Here is a 14824-nt window from a genome sequence, read left to right on the forward strand (position 1 = left end):
TGATTAGGATCTCTACCATCATAAATTGAACTTCATTAAAGTATTTGATAAGGATCTCTACCATCATAAATCTCATTTCTTCGTTGTTCCTTCGGAATAAAATCGAATGCTTCCCTGCTTCCCTGACTCATTACAAATCAATGCTGCAATTTGCACGGAAAATGTATTAATTGTAGACAAAGACATCAGAGATATTCTTACTAACCTCTGAAACCCTAATAGGGATAAGGAAGAACAACTCTGCCCAAAATTAGGGTTCAGATTTGGGGAAAAGAGCACACAAAGTGGAATTGGAAAATGCTGGAGGCTGCCACGGTGGTTCCCGTTTATGCTTTTGGGTTTGTTTTCTGCAGGTGCGAGATGCGACGGTGATGGAGGTGTGATGGTGATGGAGGTGCGAGGGTGATGGAGGTGCGATGGTGATGGAGGTGCGAGGGTGATGGAGGTGCGATGGTGATGGAGGTGCGAGGGTGATGGAGGTGCGATGGTGATGGAGGTGCGACGGTGATGGAGGTGCGAGGTGCGATGGTTGCTGAGGGCGTGCGAGGAAGAAGATGATGGACGGTGGTCGGTGGTCGGCGGTTGGGGTTTGGGTAATGGTAGAGGAATTAGGGTTTCAGAGGAAGAAGAAAGTCTTTCTTTTTTTCCAGGGACCAAAACGAATTTTCCGAACCAAAATTGTGACCAAAAAGAGCTTTTAACCTTTTTCCCACTTTGTCCTTCTAAATTTTTTAAAAAATCCTAATTCCAACTGAAAAGGACTCCTAGTCAGCAAAGAAATGACACCTCACTCAGCAGTTGCAGAGCTGGACACGTTGTCGTTAACCATTTTAACGGAGTTACTGAAAAAGGACCAAATTGAACATTTAATTCGTTCTTTGGGACGAAATTGAACACAAATTCAACTCAGGGACCAAAACGAATTTTCCGAACCAAAATTGGGACCAAAAAGAGCTTTTAACCTAAAAAATATTGTGTGTGACAGGATGATATTATTAAGTTTTAGTGACGTTGTAGGGTGATACTACTATTTTTGAATTCTTTTATTTACATATTAAAAAAAATCAAAACCCAACGTTGTAAATTTCAAATATGTCCATGGATTTTACGACCCGCACAACCATCATCAACCACTGCGAGAACCCAGAACAACCATCCTCAACCACCACAGGTACCCAGAAAAGCGAGAAAGGACCTCAACGCAAAAAAAAAAAAAAAAACAATGCAAAAAGGAAGAACCCAAAACGAAACATCAAGAACACAAGAAATTCCAATAACTCAAACTTAGATTCCAATTTGAAACCCCCAAAATCATAGAACAAACAAAACCCTAAATTGCAGGATCCAAAATCCCAAATTAACAATTTCAGAAACCCTAACCCCAATGTTGCAAAAGAAGAACTCTAATTCGCGTTCCAATCTATAGAAAAGAAAGCAAAAGCAACCCCCAGATCGCGAGTCCAAACACGTTCTCCCTTTGCCGCGAAGATGATGGAGGGTGAGATCCTCGCGTCGCGAAACGTCGTGCTTGAGCCCCTTAAAACCCGTCTTTACTTCCCTGTGAGAAAACCCCAAACAGAACCCAGGACGGGGAAAGGAGAAAGAAAGGAACGAAAAACGCGCCATCACAATCTACCCGGAGGATACGAAGACGCTGTCGGGTCTCGCTCTTTCCACGCTGTCATCGTCACCGCCATTTGTCCCAGCATGAAACGCAGAAGCCCTCCTCTCCTTGCAGGACGAACTAGAGTAGAGGAGAGAAAGGAAAACATTGCCACCCTCTGTAAGACGAATAGATTGCAATGAAATAAAAACGTTGCGTTTTGATTTTTCATTGAAGTTTTTTAAATATGTAAATAAAAGAAAGCCAGCTTCACCTACCCACGTGTGCCACGTCTAGAGCTGTCAAATTGGCTCACTTGATAGGCCCTGGCCCTAACCCATGTGGGTTGAGGCCAAAAAAGCTCACAAGACCAAAAAAATATTTTATTGAAAAAGCCCACAGGGCTAAAAAGCCTCAAAGCCCTATGGGTCAAGGCCAGCCCATAGGTCTTTCTTTTTACCAAATTTCTAAAACAATCAAATGCAAATAATCTCTAATACCACTCAATCGTTTCATGATTGGAAGTACCAAAACAACAAGCGTACAAGGGAAAAGATTGGCACAACGAGATACTACGAATCTGCACTTCCAAAAACAATAGGGCTAAAAAGCCTCAAAGCCCTATGGGTCAAGGCCAGCCCATGGGTCTTTCTTTTTACCAAATTTCTAAAACAATCAAATGCAAATAATCTCTAATACCACTCAATCGTTTCATGAGTGGAAGTACCAAAACAACAAGTGTACAAAGGAAAAGATTGGCACAACGAGATACTACAAATCTGCACTTCCAAAAACAACCCCTGCACAACTAAATACATAATCCAAGCAAAGGGAAACATGCCACAAATGTGTTTATATATATAAATAAATTTGTTTCTATCAAATCATAAACCAGTTTTTGTAGCCATGGTCTTATAAAAAAAGGGAAAAAAGTGTTGCTGTAATTTAATTAAATTTAATGATGCTAATGAAAATTGTGTCCAAATAGAATTCAAATATTACAAATATGGATGAAAATCTTTATAACCACTAATTGTGAAATATTAAGAAATTAAAAGAACTATTATTAATTTTTATAATAAAAATAATAAATATTGAGAAATTAAAAAAAAACATTCAGTCAAACATTTATTATGTTTCATATAGTTCCATTTATAGGATTAATAATAAGTGCAGTAAGTTATTTATAATTCAAAAACCTATTATTAATTTTTTATAATAATAATAATAATAAATAAATAAATAACAATAACGTTGTTTAAATTTATTACTGTAAGATGTCGTTCATCAAAATAGAATTTTATTTAAATTTTCGAGTTTGAATTTATTCAAAAATTTTATGATTANATTATTCATATTAGATATATAAACTAAAATCTACTTGTAAATAATTTTCACATTAAAATTGAATTATGATTTATTTTTAATAAGTTAAAATTTAATAATTAATACTAAATTAAATATTTTAAAAACATTTAATTAAATATCTAATTAAGCATTTTAATTAAATAATATTTTTAATGGATATATTTTTAGGAAAAAGAAATTTCATATTAGTAAAAGTAACAATAACTTAGACTGCACTGATCAATAAATAATAACAATAATTAATAAATAATTAAGAAAATAATCAAAATATTATAAATATTGCACTGCTACAATGAAAAATACTGCACTGAAAAATTATGATTATAAATACTGTATCGAAAAATTAATAAGTGATAAGTAAATAATTAAAAAAAATAGTCAAATTCATAATTTTATGAAATTAAATTTTTAACATGAAAAATAATTTCACATTTCTTTCTTAAATTAAAAAATATATAAAATTTAATGATATAAAGAATTTGAGTCTTAAATAATTAAATTAGGAATTTGTGAGAAAGTAAACAAATTCAAAAATTAAAGTAGATATAAGTTGATTTAGTGGGGCTAAACTCACTTTAATCCTAATCCCAACCCACTTGAGAAGGGGTTTGGGGGGTTGGAGCTTTTTTTTTTGGGCCCCACTTGAGGAGCTTTTTAAAATGGGGCTTTTAAAGGAATGAGTTAGAGCTAACCCATGGGACATGGATCAAGTTCACACCTCTAGCCACGCCAATAAAACTTGATAATGTCATTGTGCAATATACACTCAATTTTAAAGCCGACCACCCAAATTAACGGCAAGTCCTTAATTGATACAAATTTCAGATTCAGGGACTTAATTGAGAGATTTTACAATACCGGGACCTAATTGAGAAAACTCTACAAAAATAGAGATGTTCTAAATGATTAAACCTTAAATTTATAATATTTTTAATTGATTATGTGATAAATTTTTTTAAATATACACCTCAAATTTTATTTTATTCTGGTTAATCCTTACCATTTATCTTACTTTATAAATATTATTTAATAGAGATTATTTAAAATTAATCATAATATAAACAATTGTATTATAAATAGTTACTTATCTGAATTAAAATAGATTCAACATTTTTAAATAAAATTTAAAATTTAAATATTTCTAATACTTCTATTAGTTTAAGACATGCAGATTCTTAATCTTATTCTTCAAAATTAGAAACTAAAATTGTAAGCGATACCATTATAATACAATCAACAAATTCAGTCAAAGTAAAATAATTTTGCATAAACAATTTAAACGTCTTATCAAATGAAAATATCTGTAAAAATCAAATGGATCTTTTGATTTTATTTTCTTTATTTCTAAATTCTTATTTTTTTATTGTATTTTAATACATAAAAAAACGAGTCATAGTAAGAAGAAGAAAAATGAAAAAACATTGACATTTAATTCAAACTTAATAAAAAACTGTTTATAAATATTGATAAGTTTTTAGAATAAATTGAAATAAAAATAAAAATTTAAATTGCCTATTTATAAAAATGATAATGTTTAAGGATCTTGGAGTAAAATTAAAGTTACAGGTATACGTTTACAAATGTGATAAGGTTTCATTCAGCGTTAATTAATTAAAATTTAAAGTCCTTATTTGTAAAAAAAGAAAAAGGTAAACTTTTGGGGATGCCTGTTTATTTTATTTTTCCTATTTGCAGAAGTTAAAAAGCCTCTATAAAACATGAAACAGAAGCTGGGTTTTTCCTTTAAGCAGATCTAAGTGTAACCCAATTTTACAGTTTAAAAGGCTTGCTTGCAGTGCCTACGAGCTCTCGGCTTTGGCATTATTGAGGCTCTTTCGGATTGAATAGAAAACACGCAAAGTGCTACCATCGAAGGGTTTTCACTGCCTCATTTTGTTTCTCGTAGGTCGCAGGTAAGCACTGAATCGATTTTCATTATTCTGCTATGGATCAAAATTGACTCGAATTTGATTACGTGTTTTACTTTTCATGGATCATTTGATTTCGATTGATTCTTAAATGGTTATTGCCACGTCGTTGTTGAATGAATGAGAGTGATGTTAGAAGGATTTTTCCATTTTGGTTTTGGTTGTCATGTACTGAGGATTTCATGACATGCTGTAATTGATAGTTGTAGGTCCCCACTTGTGTGGGTATTTACTCTATGCAATCAAGTTTGATTTTTTTAGCTAGTCACTTGTAAGTGTGTGTGTGTGTGTTCAAAGTGTAGGCTTAAATGACATGCAATGTGGCATTGGTGGGTTTTGGATCCCTGAAGGAAGCTGGTGCTTCTTGAATTGCTTCTCTTGTGCAGCTCCCCTCTTTTAATAGGGGAACTTGCATTGTTCTTCACATAATTTACTAAGAAAGTAGCGTTGTAGTCAAATTGAGGATTGAGATGAATGAATATTCCTTCAATATAAATCTAGTTTGTTTTTTCTGACAAGTTTTTTTATTTTATTATAAACGTGAGTTTCTTTTTTCCGGAGAATGTGGATTGGTTCATTCGGTTGATAATATTCGTGTGAAATTTCGGGATATGTGAGACTATGCATATGAATTTTTTGTTTTTTTAGTTTTGTTGATATAATGAAATTTAATTGCTGACTATAGATCCTAATTTTTCATCTTATGTACACTTTGTTATCAATTTAGTGACACTGGTTTTTTATATTTTCATTTTTTTCTCATTGAGATGCAGGGGAACTTAGTTGACCAAAGCTTGACAACTGGCAGAAAAATTTTTCGAAGTCTCTGTCTGGTGCCATGGTTTACATAACTGAGTGGGACAAATTTGTGGAGCAATCCATTCAGTTGTTCCGTGCTGATCCTGATTCTGTAATTCTATACCTTCAACTTTTTCTCGTTTCTTAAAGTAACAGAAGCCTGACAAACTTCATTCAGACTTTTGTTTTATTTTACTATTATAAAAGCCTTTAATTGGTATATTTGCTCTATTTTCATGTTCAGTTGTGCAATACTCAATTGATTTTTTATAATTAAGTTTCTTGGTTGTCCAAGTTGTCCAACTTGTCCTTCTTGTTCTATCAAAACGTACTGAAAAATGAAATTTGTTCTATTGTATTTGGAGCAGACACGGTATGTCATGAAGTACAGGCACTGTGATGGCAAGTTGGTTCTTAAGGTCACTGATAACCGACAGGTATCAGTTTGTTTTTCTAGAACAAAACAAATATATATTCAATGTATTTTAACTTTTAAATGCCAGTCTTTTGTGCATGTTTGAAATTGTAAATGTGGATTGACATGAAATCATAATCTGATTCTTCTATACAAAATGTGTTAATGGGTTTAAAGTGTTCAACCAAGTTTATCTGCTGAGAGATAGATTTAACTCGTTTCCTCAATCCAAAATTACATAACAGTTTATTAGTTAAACAGAGAGTTTGACAATCTTGCAGTTCATGGTTGTCTATTTTTTCTGCCAACTTGATGAATGGCATGATCCAATTATTTTTTTTCCTCCCTTAGGAGTTGTGTGCCATGCTGAATTGCTTCCATGGGTGAATTACTTTGGGTTGTTACTCCAAGGTCGTATCACCCATTTTGATAAAAATGGCCTACTTGCCCTAATTGCTGCATGACCCTTTCCTAATACATGATCCCTCCGCCTTTGTTTGTTCCTCTCTTCCCTTGTAGTTCTCCCTCTCTACTCTAACCTACTGGATCCTATCTTTCCTCTTGTTTTGTGTTCTGTTCTCCTTCTAAAGTTACTGTAAATGTTAAAAAGGTGGAGGTGCTTGTAGAATAAATTACACTAATCAGTCGTAAGGTTATGTGAAGTTACACAAGCACCTTCTGCTTATTAACATCTTCCTTATAGGGGTAGACGGTGTAATGCTTTCAAACAATTAGGGTGGTTACCGTAATGCATAAAGAATGTTAGTATAATGTTTTGTAAACAATTAAGGGAGGTGTGTAGGGATGGAAAAATTCAGGAATGTTTTTTGTATTTTTAAGAGGTGGTTAGTGCAATTTACTCTACTATTTATTTTGTTGTTGATGTGATTTGAAAGTTGAGGTTTGTAATCTAGTGATTATTTACTATCTGACTATATTAGTATCTCACTTTATAACTTGTTTGGTTTGGATAGAGGATTAATGGACTACTCTTCTTCTAGGGCTATAAACACCTAATTCTGTTTTGCTTTAAGACTAAATTAGTTTTCTTTTTTTTCTTTTTGGTGAGCATCTATGTCATGAACATTGCCTGATTGTGTTTCCAAATAATTTGGAATGAAAAATGAGTTTAAGGCTGATCAATGGCCTAATTGGACATTAAGTTAATGTTTTGTTGAATGTTCCGTTCTCCTCTGGCGTTATATAATTTAGATAATTTTAGAGAAATGTTAGCAATACACCAAGGAATTCAACTTGGGATTCTATTCAGACTTGGAAAGGGGATACAAAATCGTAAACCGTGGAACTACAACATGATGCATAAGGTTCTATAAGATATATAAAATTCGTACAAATGCATATAACATAAAAGAGAAAAACCCATGTGATAGGATCTAAGGTAAGAGGATAGAAAGAAGAGGAAATGAGAGAGCAGTTAGGAAAAGCGGGATGGAGGTGAGAGCAGTTAGGAAAGGCGGGATGGAGGTCTTTTATAAATAGAGTTCTATTCAGTGTTAGAGAGGAGTCAGTCATATTCTTTCGTATAGACAGGTCTTAGACCTTGTGAGGGGGGTTAGGCTGCCATTAGATGGAGGGAGGTTATGCTTCCAGATACTGATTGTACGCTACTTTTGTTGATGAGAATTAAGATAATTCATTCTTTTTCGATTGTTTTTCTTGCTGTGATTGTGTGAGTGAGTTGTCACCGTAAGGTTTCATACTCAAGAACCTAACACCATGTAACATTTAATTAAGGTTAAATTTATAATCACAGACTAATAAGCATATGAAAGTCAGTGGCTAAACCCCACAAAGCTCATTTCACAAGTCATAAATAACAAAGCAATATAAAAATGACTGTAGTAGTGCCAAGTGACTTTTCCAAGAGCCAAACACAACATTTGAACTCTTAGACTAGACCTCTAAAATAGATCATCCAAATTGAAATTATAATTGCTTTAGAGATCCTTATTTCTTCCGTAGTAGAGAACCAATGGACCACGCAAGCCGAGCAGCAAAAGTAGAGCAACCAAACAGAGAGTCTGCAACCTCAAGCACACAATAAAGAGGGTTGCAGTGGTTCATGCAATGCATTTTGGGGGCCTGGTAAGAGATGACACATGTTTCAATAGAGTTTGAAAAGGATGTAGTGATGTCAGGTCAATTAAGGTGTTTTTCTCTATTGCTAGTGGGTTATAGAGTGGTTGGTTTTGAGGCTTGGGTTTTACGGGCTTAGGTTTACAGAAGCCCAAAATGAAAAAGAAACTTGACCCAATTCCAAAAGTTGGCTCTCAAACAAGATCCACACAAACTTAAAAGCTCTCAGATTCCACGTTTTTTACAATTCTACCTCTTTTGCTCAACATCTATTCTAAGCATGGACAAACTTGTTAAGGCATGATAGAGTTATAGAATCATATGTGATTCTGTCTACCATGCAATGCACTAACAAATTATTTCCATTACATTCTACAATTGGGTAAAAATAATGGGATCTCAACTCTCAATGACGAGTCTCATTAATTTTATAATGATACAAACCCATTTATAGGTGTACATCTAGTTGCTTAAGCTTTTAGGAGAATTGGTTCTTATGCCTTTTCAGCCTGGTGGTCTGAAGTTAGTCCCTTCCATGCACCCTTTTATATCTATGTTGACTTGAGTTCAACATGTAAAGGGCTTGTGCATTCTCTGCTCTCGTCCAAATGGTCTCTTGCATGAGTGGCATGTTGGAGATATCTAACCATTCAAAACCTTCCAGTAATTGAGACCACCAATCCAATAATAGCTTGGATATTGATGAAATTGTGAGGAGATTCGTTAGAGTGGAAAAATTGTTGTTTTGGAGTTCAACATGTTCTCTGATGGCGGCCTAAATGAAAGTGGTATCAAGGAATCCTTGAACCTACTAGATTATCTTTAACTGAAGCATTAAGAGGAATAGGGAAAGACCATTTAAAATAAAATTCTATACTGCCAATAAAAGCACTTTTCTAAGATAGCAATCCAAATCTAAAACAAATTCTAGCCCTCAGATGAAAATAATCCTAGATGTCTAGACTGCATACCATATAAATGACTCCTCATGAGCAACAAATCCAAGAGGTTGCTCCATGTAGACTTAATAAAGATCACCATGTAAAAAGGCATTTTTGACATCAAGCTGAAACACTCTAGTGGTGAATGGCTGTGATGGAAAAGAGAAGTCAAATAGATGTCATTATGGTAATAGGAGGGGAGGTGTCAATATAATCTTGGCCATAGATTTGAGTGTAGCTTTTGGCAACCAGTCCAGTTTTATGGCGACTAATGGTACCATCTTGTCTTGTTTTAAGAGTATACAACCATTAACACCAAACAATTGATTTGCTAGCTGGAAGAGGAACCAACTCCTAAGTACCACTACTTTGAAATGCACACATCTCCCTCAATCATTGCTTGTCTCCATTCTGGTTGGGATAGAGTTTCACCTTGTGACTTAGGAAAATTAATAGAAGATAATGAGGATATACAAGCATAGTGTATGGTGGAAAGTTGATGATAACTAAGGTTTGTATGGTGCAGAGAAGGGTTAATGATAGAATGTATACCTTTTGAACAACAATAGGCCAATCATTTTTAGAGGAGACTGGATCTAGTGCAGGAAAGGTTGTTGGGGAAGGATTAGGCATGTCCTCCACTATACCTATGAAGATCAGAAGAGAACCGTCGATACCATTTTTGAGAGTGATGATATCCCATGAAGACACATTGAAATAATCGAGGAAAATTTTATCTCAACCAAGTGTGATGTTTTTGTACAAGAAAGATTGTATAGAGGGCAACCAGGAAAAAAGGACACAGCGGGGTACCCAATCATTAAGGACAGATGATGACATCCAATTAATGAGATAGCATGTTCTAAGGATAACATGTCCCTGAAATTAGTGAAGATGACTATGCAGAAGTATCCAAATAGTATGAATAAAATATATGTTTGTGTTCGGCTACTCTATTGTGTTGAGGATTATGATTACACGAAGTCTGGTAAATGATATTATTCGATACCTTACCAAAATTGGTTCAACAAATATTCACATGAGCATTGCCACTACTAAAAAAAGGTATGCATATATCAAATTGTGTTTTTGATTTCATAAATATAAGTTTGAAATATAGAAAAGACTTTCGATCAATTCATTAACCAAGTCCAAGTATATCTAGAATAACCATAAAATCCAAGTACATGTAGAATAACCATCAACAAAGGTAACAATATTTAAAATAAAAAGGGGTAATAGTATGGGAAGGATGCCAAATATCAGAGTGAATTAAAGGAAAAAGAGATAACTTGTTTATTAAGACAATCAAGAAAAGATTGATGAATATGTTTACTTAATTGACATGATTCACATTTCAAAGTAGATAGACATTGCCTTTTGCAATTTTGTCAACCTGGGATGTCTTAATTGTTAATGAATCATCATTGAGAGATCACCGAAGCATATAGCCATGGTGATGGAGAGAGGTAGTAAAAGCCATGTGACTCAAATCTAGCATCAATTGTCTGGCTTGATATCCGATCCTTCAAGATAACATTATTTTTAGTAAAGTTCAGGATAATATCATGGGAATTGGTTAAATGGGTAATAGAAAGTAAATTAGGAGGTCAATTAGGGGCATAAGAACAAAGTCAACTGTAAGGTATGAGAAGGGTTATGTAGTACTTATGCTACAAGCTTGTGTTTGTGAACCATTGATTGCAGTTATAAAAGGAAAATTGACAGCGGTAGTAAAGGAGGAGAAAAGAGAAGGATTACTAGATACATGATCAATTGCACCAGAGTCAATGACCCAAGGACCAAGGGAGGGAGATTGAGAGAGACCAGTGAATGAATTACAGTGTGTGCCACCAAAGTAGTGTTACTGGAGAGGATTGGCATGTTGCATACCATAAAGTGTTTAAACATTGGTATAGGTAAATCAACCAATAAGGTAGGAGCAACAGGTGACTTAACAGTATATGCTTGGGCAATATTGTGTGGATGAGGGGTTTTCCCATTTAGCTTCAAATACCTATCAATTGTATGTCCAATGCGATGACATAACATGGTTTGCATTTTGGATGATTTTTAAAATTACCTGTGTGAGAGCATCCATAATTATTACTATGATGCCAAGGTAGTAGTGTTTTCACCTTTGCACAAAGTATGGTCTCCGTGTCTATCTTCCAAGGAATATGGAGCAGCTCAGACGATGAGTCACAGTAGGATTTACCAGTGAACCCAAAATCTGATAATGGGTAGCAACATACTCTTAGGGCAAGACATACATTCCCAAGGTCATAAATAATGTATTGTGATTCTTTTGTTTTTCACTTCTGCAGATTGTGGAAGGAGCTTATTAAAATCATTTAAGGCAACATGAGACCAAGATAAGCAAACATAAGACCCTCAAAATTTATTAGAGCAAGAAATGTTAAGAGATCATTGGTATGAAGAGCATTAGCGTCACTCCAAATTGATGCATGTCTTGTGTGGAGAAAAAATAGGTTTGAGTGAAGTGTGAATAGTGGATTTAATAACACTACAGAGCTAAGCATCAATATTTATCCATTTTTCACTATTTTATGTAGGAACAAATTCAGTAGTGGTGTTGAGATGGGATTTGTAGCTCAACTCTCTTAACCATAACCCAATTTTAGAAGCCAAGTGGAATAGTTAGATGCGACTATCTTCTCTGTTAGAAGTGAACTTTAAGCTTAACTCAACTCCATAAAACTGACTTGTAAGGTGAGGTTTGTACCCACTTATATACTATAAATTCGTCTTATCTCTAGTCGATGTGGGACTTCCAATACACCCCCTCACGCTGAGGTATATACATCTTGAGCGTGGGACTAAACATTAATGGGTCGTCTGATAGCGGGTGAAACAATATGCCAAACAAACAACAAATATTGCTATGATAGGCTTTTAACGATGACTCTAATACCATCTTAGAAGTGGACTTTAAGCCTAACTCAACCCCACAAAATTAGATTGTAAGGTGAGGTTTGCACCCACTTATATACTATGAATTAACTTTATTTCTAGTCGATATGAGACTTCCAACAATACTAACAATATGGTTAGGAACGATGAGAGAATCTGTTTTGGAGAATGGAAGGTAGATAGAACTACCAAACAAACTCTAATGGAGCCACCACCATAGGGTTAGGATCGCATGGAGGAGGTGACCTGGGTTAAGGTTGGTCATTTGTCAAGTGACGCCATGTGCCAATTGGAGTTATGTGTGCTGTGGGAGAAAAGTTGCATGTGAGAGTGTATGGATGGGTGGCTTGCCTCTGTATTTGGATGTTTGTGGATGAATTGGCACGATGGGATCACAACCCTATATTTGCTGGAAAGAGTGGTGGTTGTCAAAAACTCATTGGAAGCTGTGCCTAAATAGTGAAAGGGAACCTGTGAAAGGTTTGCAAAAAAATAAAAATCCTTCAAAGACAAATGGGTCTACCGGGCCAACACATTTCCGAAAAACTCTAGATATTATGATAAACTTTAGAAAAGAAAGAAACATTGAGCTGAGACCGTGTTTATGAAACAACGTGGGTGTTTCAATTATATCTATCTAGAAAAAGGAATCAATGCAATGAATAGAGGAAATTTGATATCCTCTAACAATAAATGTGATATGGAAATAAATAAAAAAATTCCTAATAATACATTTATAATCTAGATAATGTTGATTATATAATATCAATTCTGTTGGAATAATAATTAAATCTATGTATGCTAGTGTAATCACTAAGTCTAAAGTAGGGAGTAGTGTGTTGGGAAATCAGAAATCTCTTCCAACTATACCTAGTTCTGTTCCTAGCAGTCAAGTGCAGTCCTTTGATATTTCATCTCCCTAGTGTATCAGCTCTTTATTGTTATAAATAGAAGACCATAAGAGGGTCCTTTAAGCCCTCCAAAATGTGTTTTCTCTGTTTTTAATCTTAAGAAACTCCTTATTTCTTTAGCTACAGCAATACACGTGAAGTTACCCATTAATGTATCAGTTGGGTTGCCCCTTTTAATTCAGGTGGTATATAACTCTGCCAATAAAATTATTCTATCAGATTCTCTGAAGAAGAATATAATATGCATAAAAGAAACTTAAGATTAAAACAGAGAGGAAATATATTTTTGAGGGCTTGAAAGACCCCTCTAATCATCTTCTATTTATAATGATAGAAATCTGATACAATGGGAAGATGAAAGATCAAAAGAGTGTACTAGATACCTAGGGACATAACTAGGTACAGCAGGAAGCAGTTCCCAACACACTACTCCCTACTTAGACTTAATAATGACTCTAACATTATAATTATTCTGACACAAAATAATATACTATACTTGTAAAATTCTCATGATTGTTGGTGTTGAAAATTTAATTTAGCCGCAGTATGAGCTCTCATTTTAATTAGCAGAACAAAATCTGTTACATATATGACCGGTGTGGATTCAATGATTTGTAATAATTATATTCCTAGCAATTAGCATCATTTTCCATTGTTTAATGATTGACTGCCTCTTATATTATTAGCCTCGTAATCTCAATTTCTAATTGTGAATTGTTGTACTTTCTACAGTGTCTAAAGTACAAGACAGACCAAGCACAAGAGGCTAAGAAGATGGAAAAACTGAACAATATGTTCTTTGCTTTGATGGCCCGTGGTCCTGATGGTATGTCTTACTCTAATATGTTAATGTAACGATGCTTTAACTCAGAAGACTTCTATGCAACATTCTTGTTATCTATACATGGTCAAAGACACATTCTTTTGAGAATACGAAACAACTCAGTACAATATTCCTTTATGGTTTACATTGATTGTGTTTTGGATATTCTTTCCTGGTGCTGAGATTTCTTTTTACATTCTCCACTACTTGTAATTATGCAGTTGATCTATCAGAAGTCACTGGAAAAGAACAAATGGATGCTCAACCAAGCAAGAAAGGAAGAGGAAGGAAGCAATAACTTGCTCTTTGCGAGACATGATGGTTTTTAGTCAGAGAACTTTCTAAGAATTTGAACAGTTATACTTTTTCCTGACCTAATTATTACTTCAGATTCTATGATGAAAGTGGTTGTATATTTAAGTTTTGAAGTCTGAATTTTTTATCTTTTGGAAGTCTTGAGTATTACAGAATTTAGTTATGCCACCAAGATTTACTATGCATCGTTACCGTTATTGAATCCTTTTATATCCAATGGTGCAGCCAAACCACTGTGTCAGCAGCTCATCATCAAACTAGAATTTTCTTACCAACTTTAACAATTACAAAATATTGTTGTGTGCGTCTATCTATTTGAGAATTAAACTCTAAAATAATTTTAGAGGGCTTGATTGATCTTTCTCATAATCTTTTATTTATATTAATAAATTAATACAAGAGTACATGATAATTAGAGTAACCTAGACACAATATAATCATGATAATTAGAGTAACCTAGACACAATATAATCATGATAATTAGAGTAACCCTAGATACAATATAATCATGATAAATAGGATAAATATCCTAACATATCTAAATAACCCTAGACACAATATAATCATGATAATTAGAGTAACCCTAGACACAATATAATCATGATAATTAGAGTAATCCTAGACACAATATAATCATGATAATTAGAGTAACCCTAGATACAATATAATCATGATAAATAGGATAAATATC

At 34.1% G+C, this 14824-nt stretch overlaps 1 protein-coding gene across 2 annotated transcripts; it reads left to right on the forward strand.

The window, feature by feature from the left end:
* The first annotated feature begins 4694 nt into the window (after nt 1–4694).
* LOC106758866 (signal recognition particle 9 kDa protein) lies at nt 4695–14343 on the forward strand. 2 transcript variants are annotated; one of them, XM_014641867.2, is made up of 5 exons: nt 4695–4884; nt 5667–5809; nt 6066–6134; nt 13728–13821; nt 14040–14343. In XM_014641867.2, the coding sequence occupies exons 2-5, from the start codon at nt 5738–5740 to the stop codon at nt 14114–14116; spliced, it is 312 nt and encodes a 103-aa protein (XP_014497353.1). In that variant the 5' UTR covers nt 4695–4884; nt 5667–5737; the 3' UTR covers nt 14117–14343. The 2 variants fall into 2 exon arrangements, with proteins under 2 accessions (XP_014497353.1, XP_014497352.1); XM_014641866.2 differs by having other exon boundaries at nt 5673–5809.
* The last annotated feature ends 481 nt before the right edge of the window (nt 14344–14824 follow it).

Source organism: Vigna radiata, chromosome 4 (assembly GCF_000741045.1).
Source record: "Vigna radiata var. radiata cultivar VC1973A chromosome 4, Vradiata_ver6, whole genome shotgun sequence".
Classification (NCBI taxonomy): domain Eukaryota; kingdom Viridiplantae; phylum Streptophyta; class Magnoliopsida; order Fabales; family Fabaceae; genus Vigna; species Vigna radiata.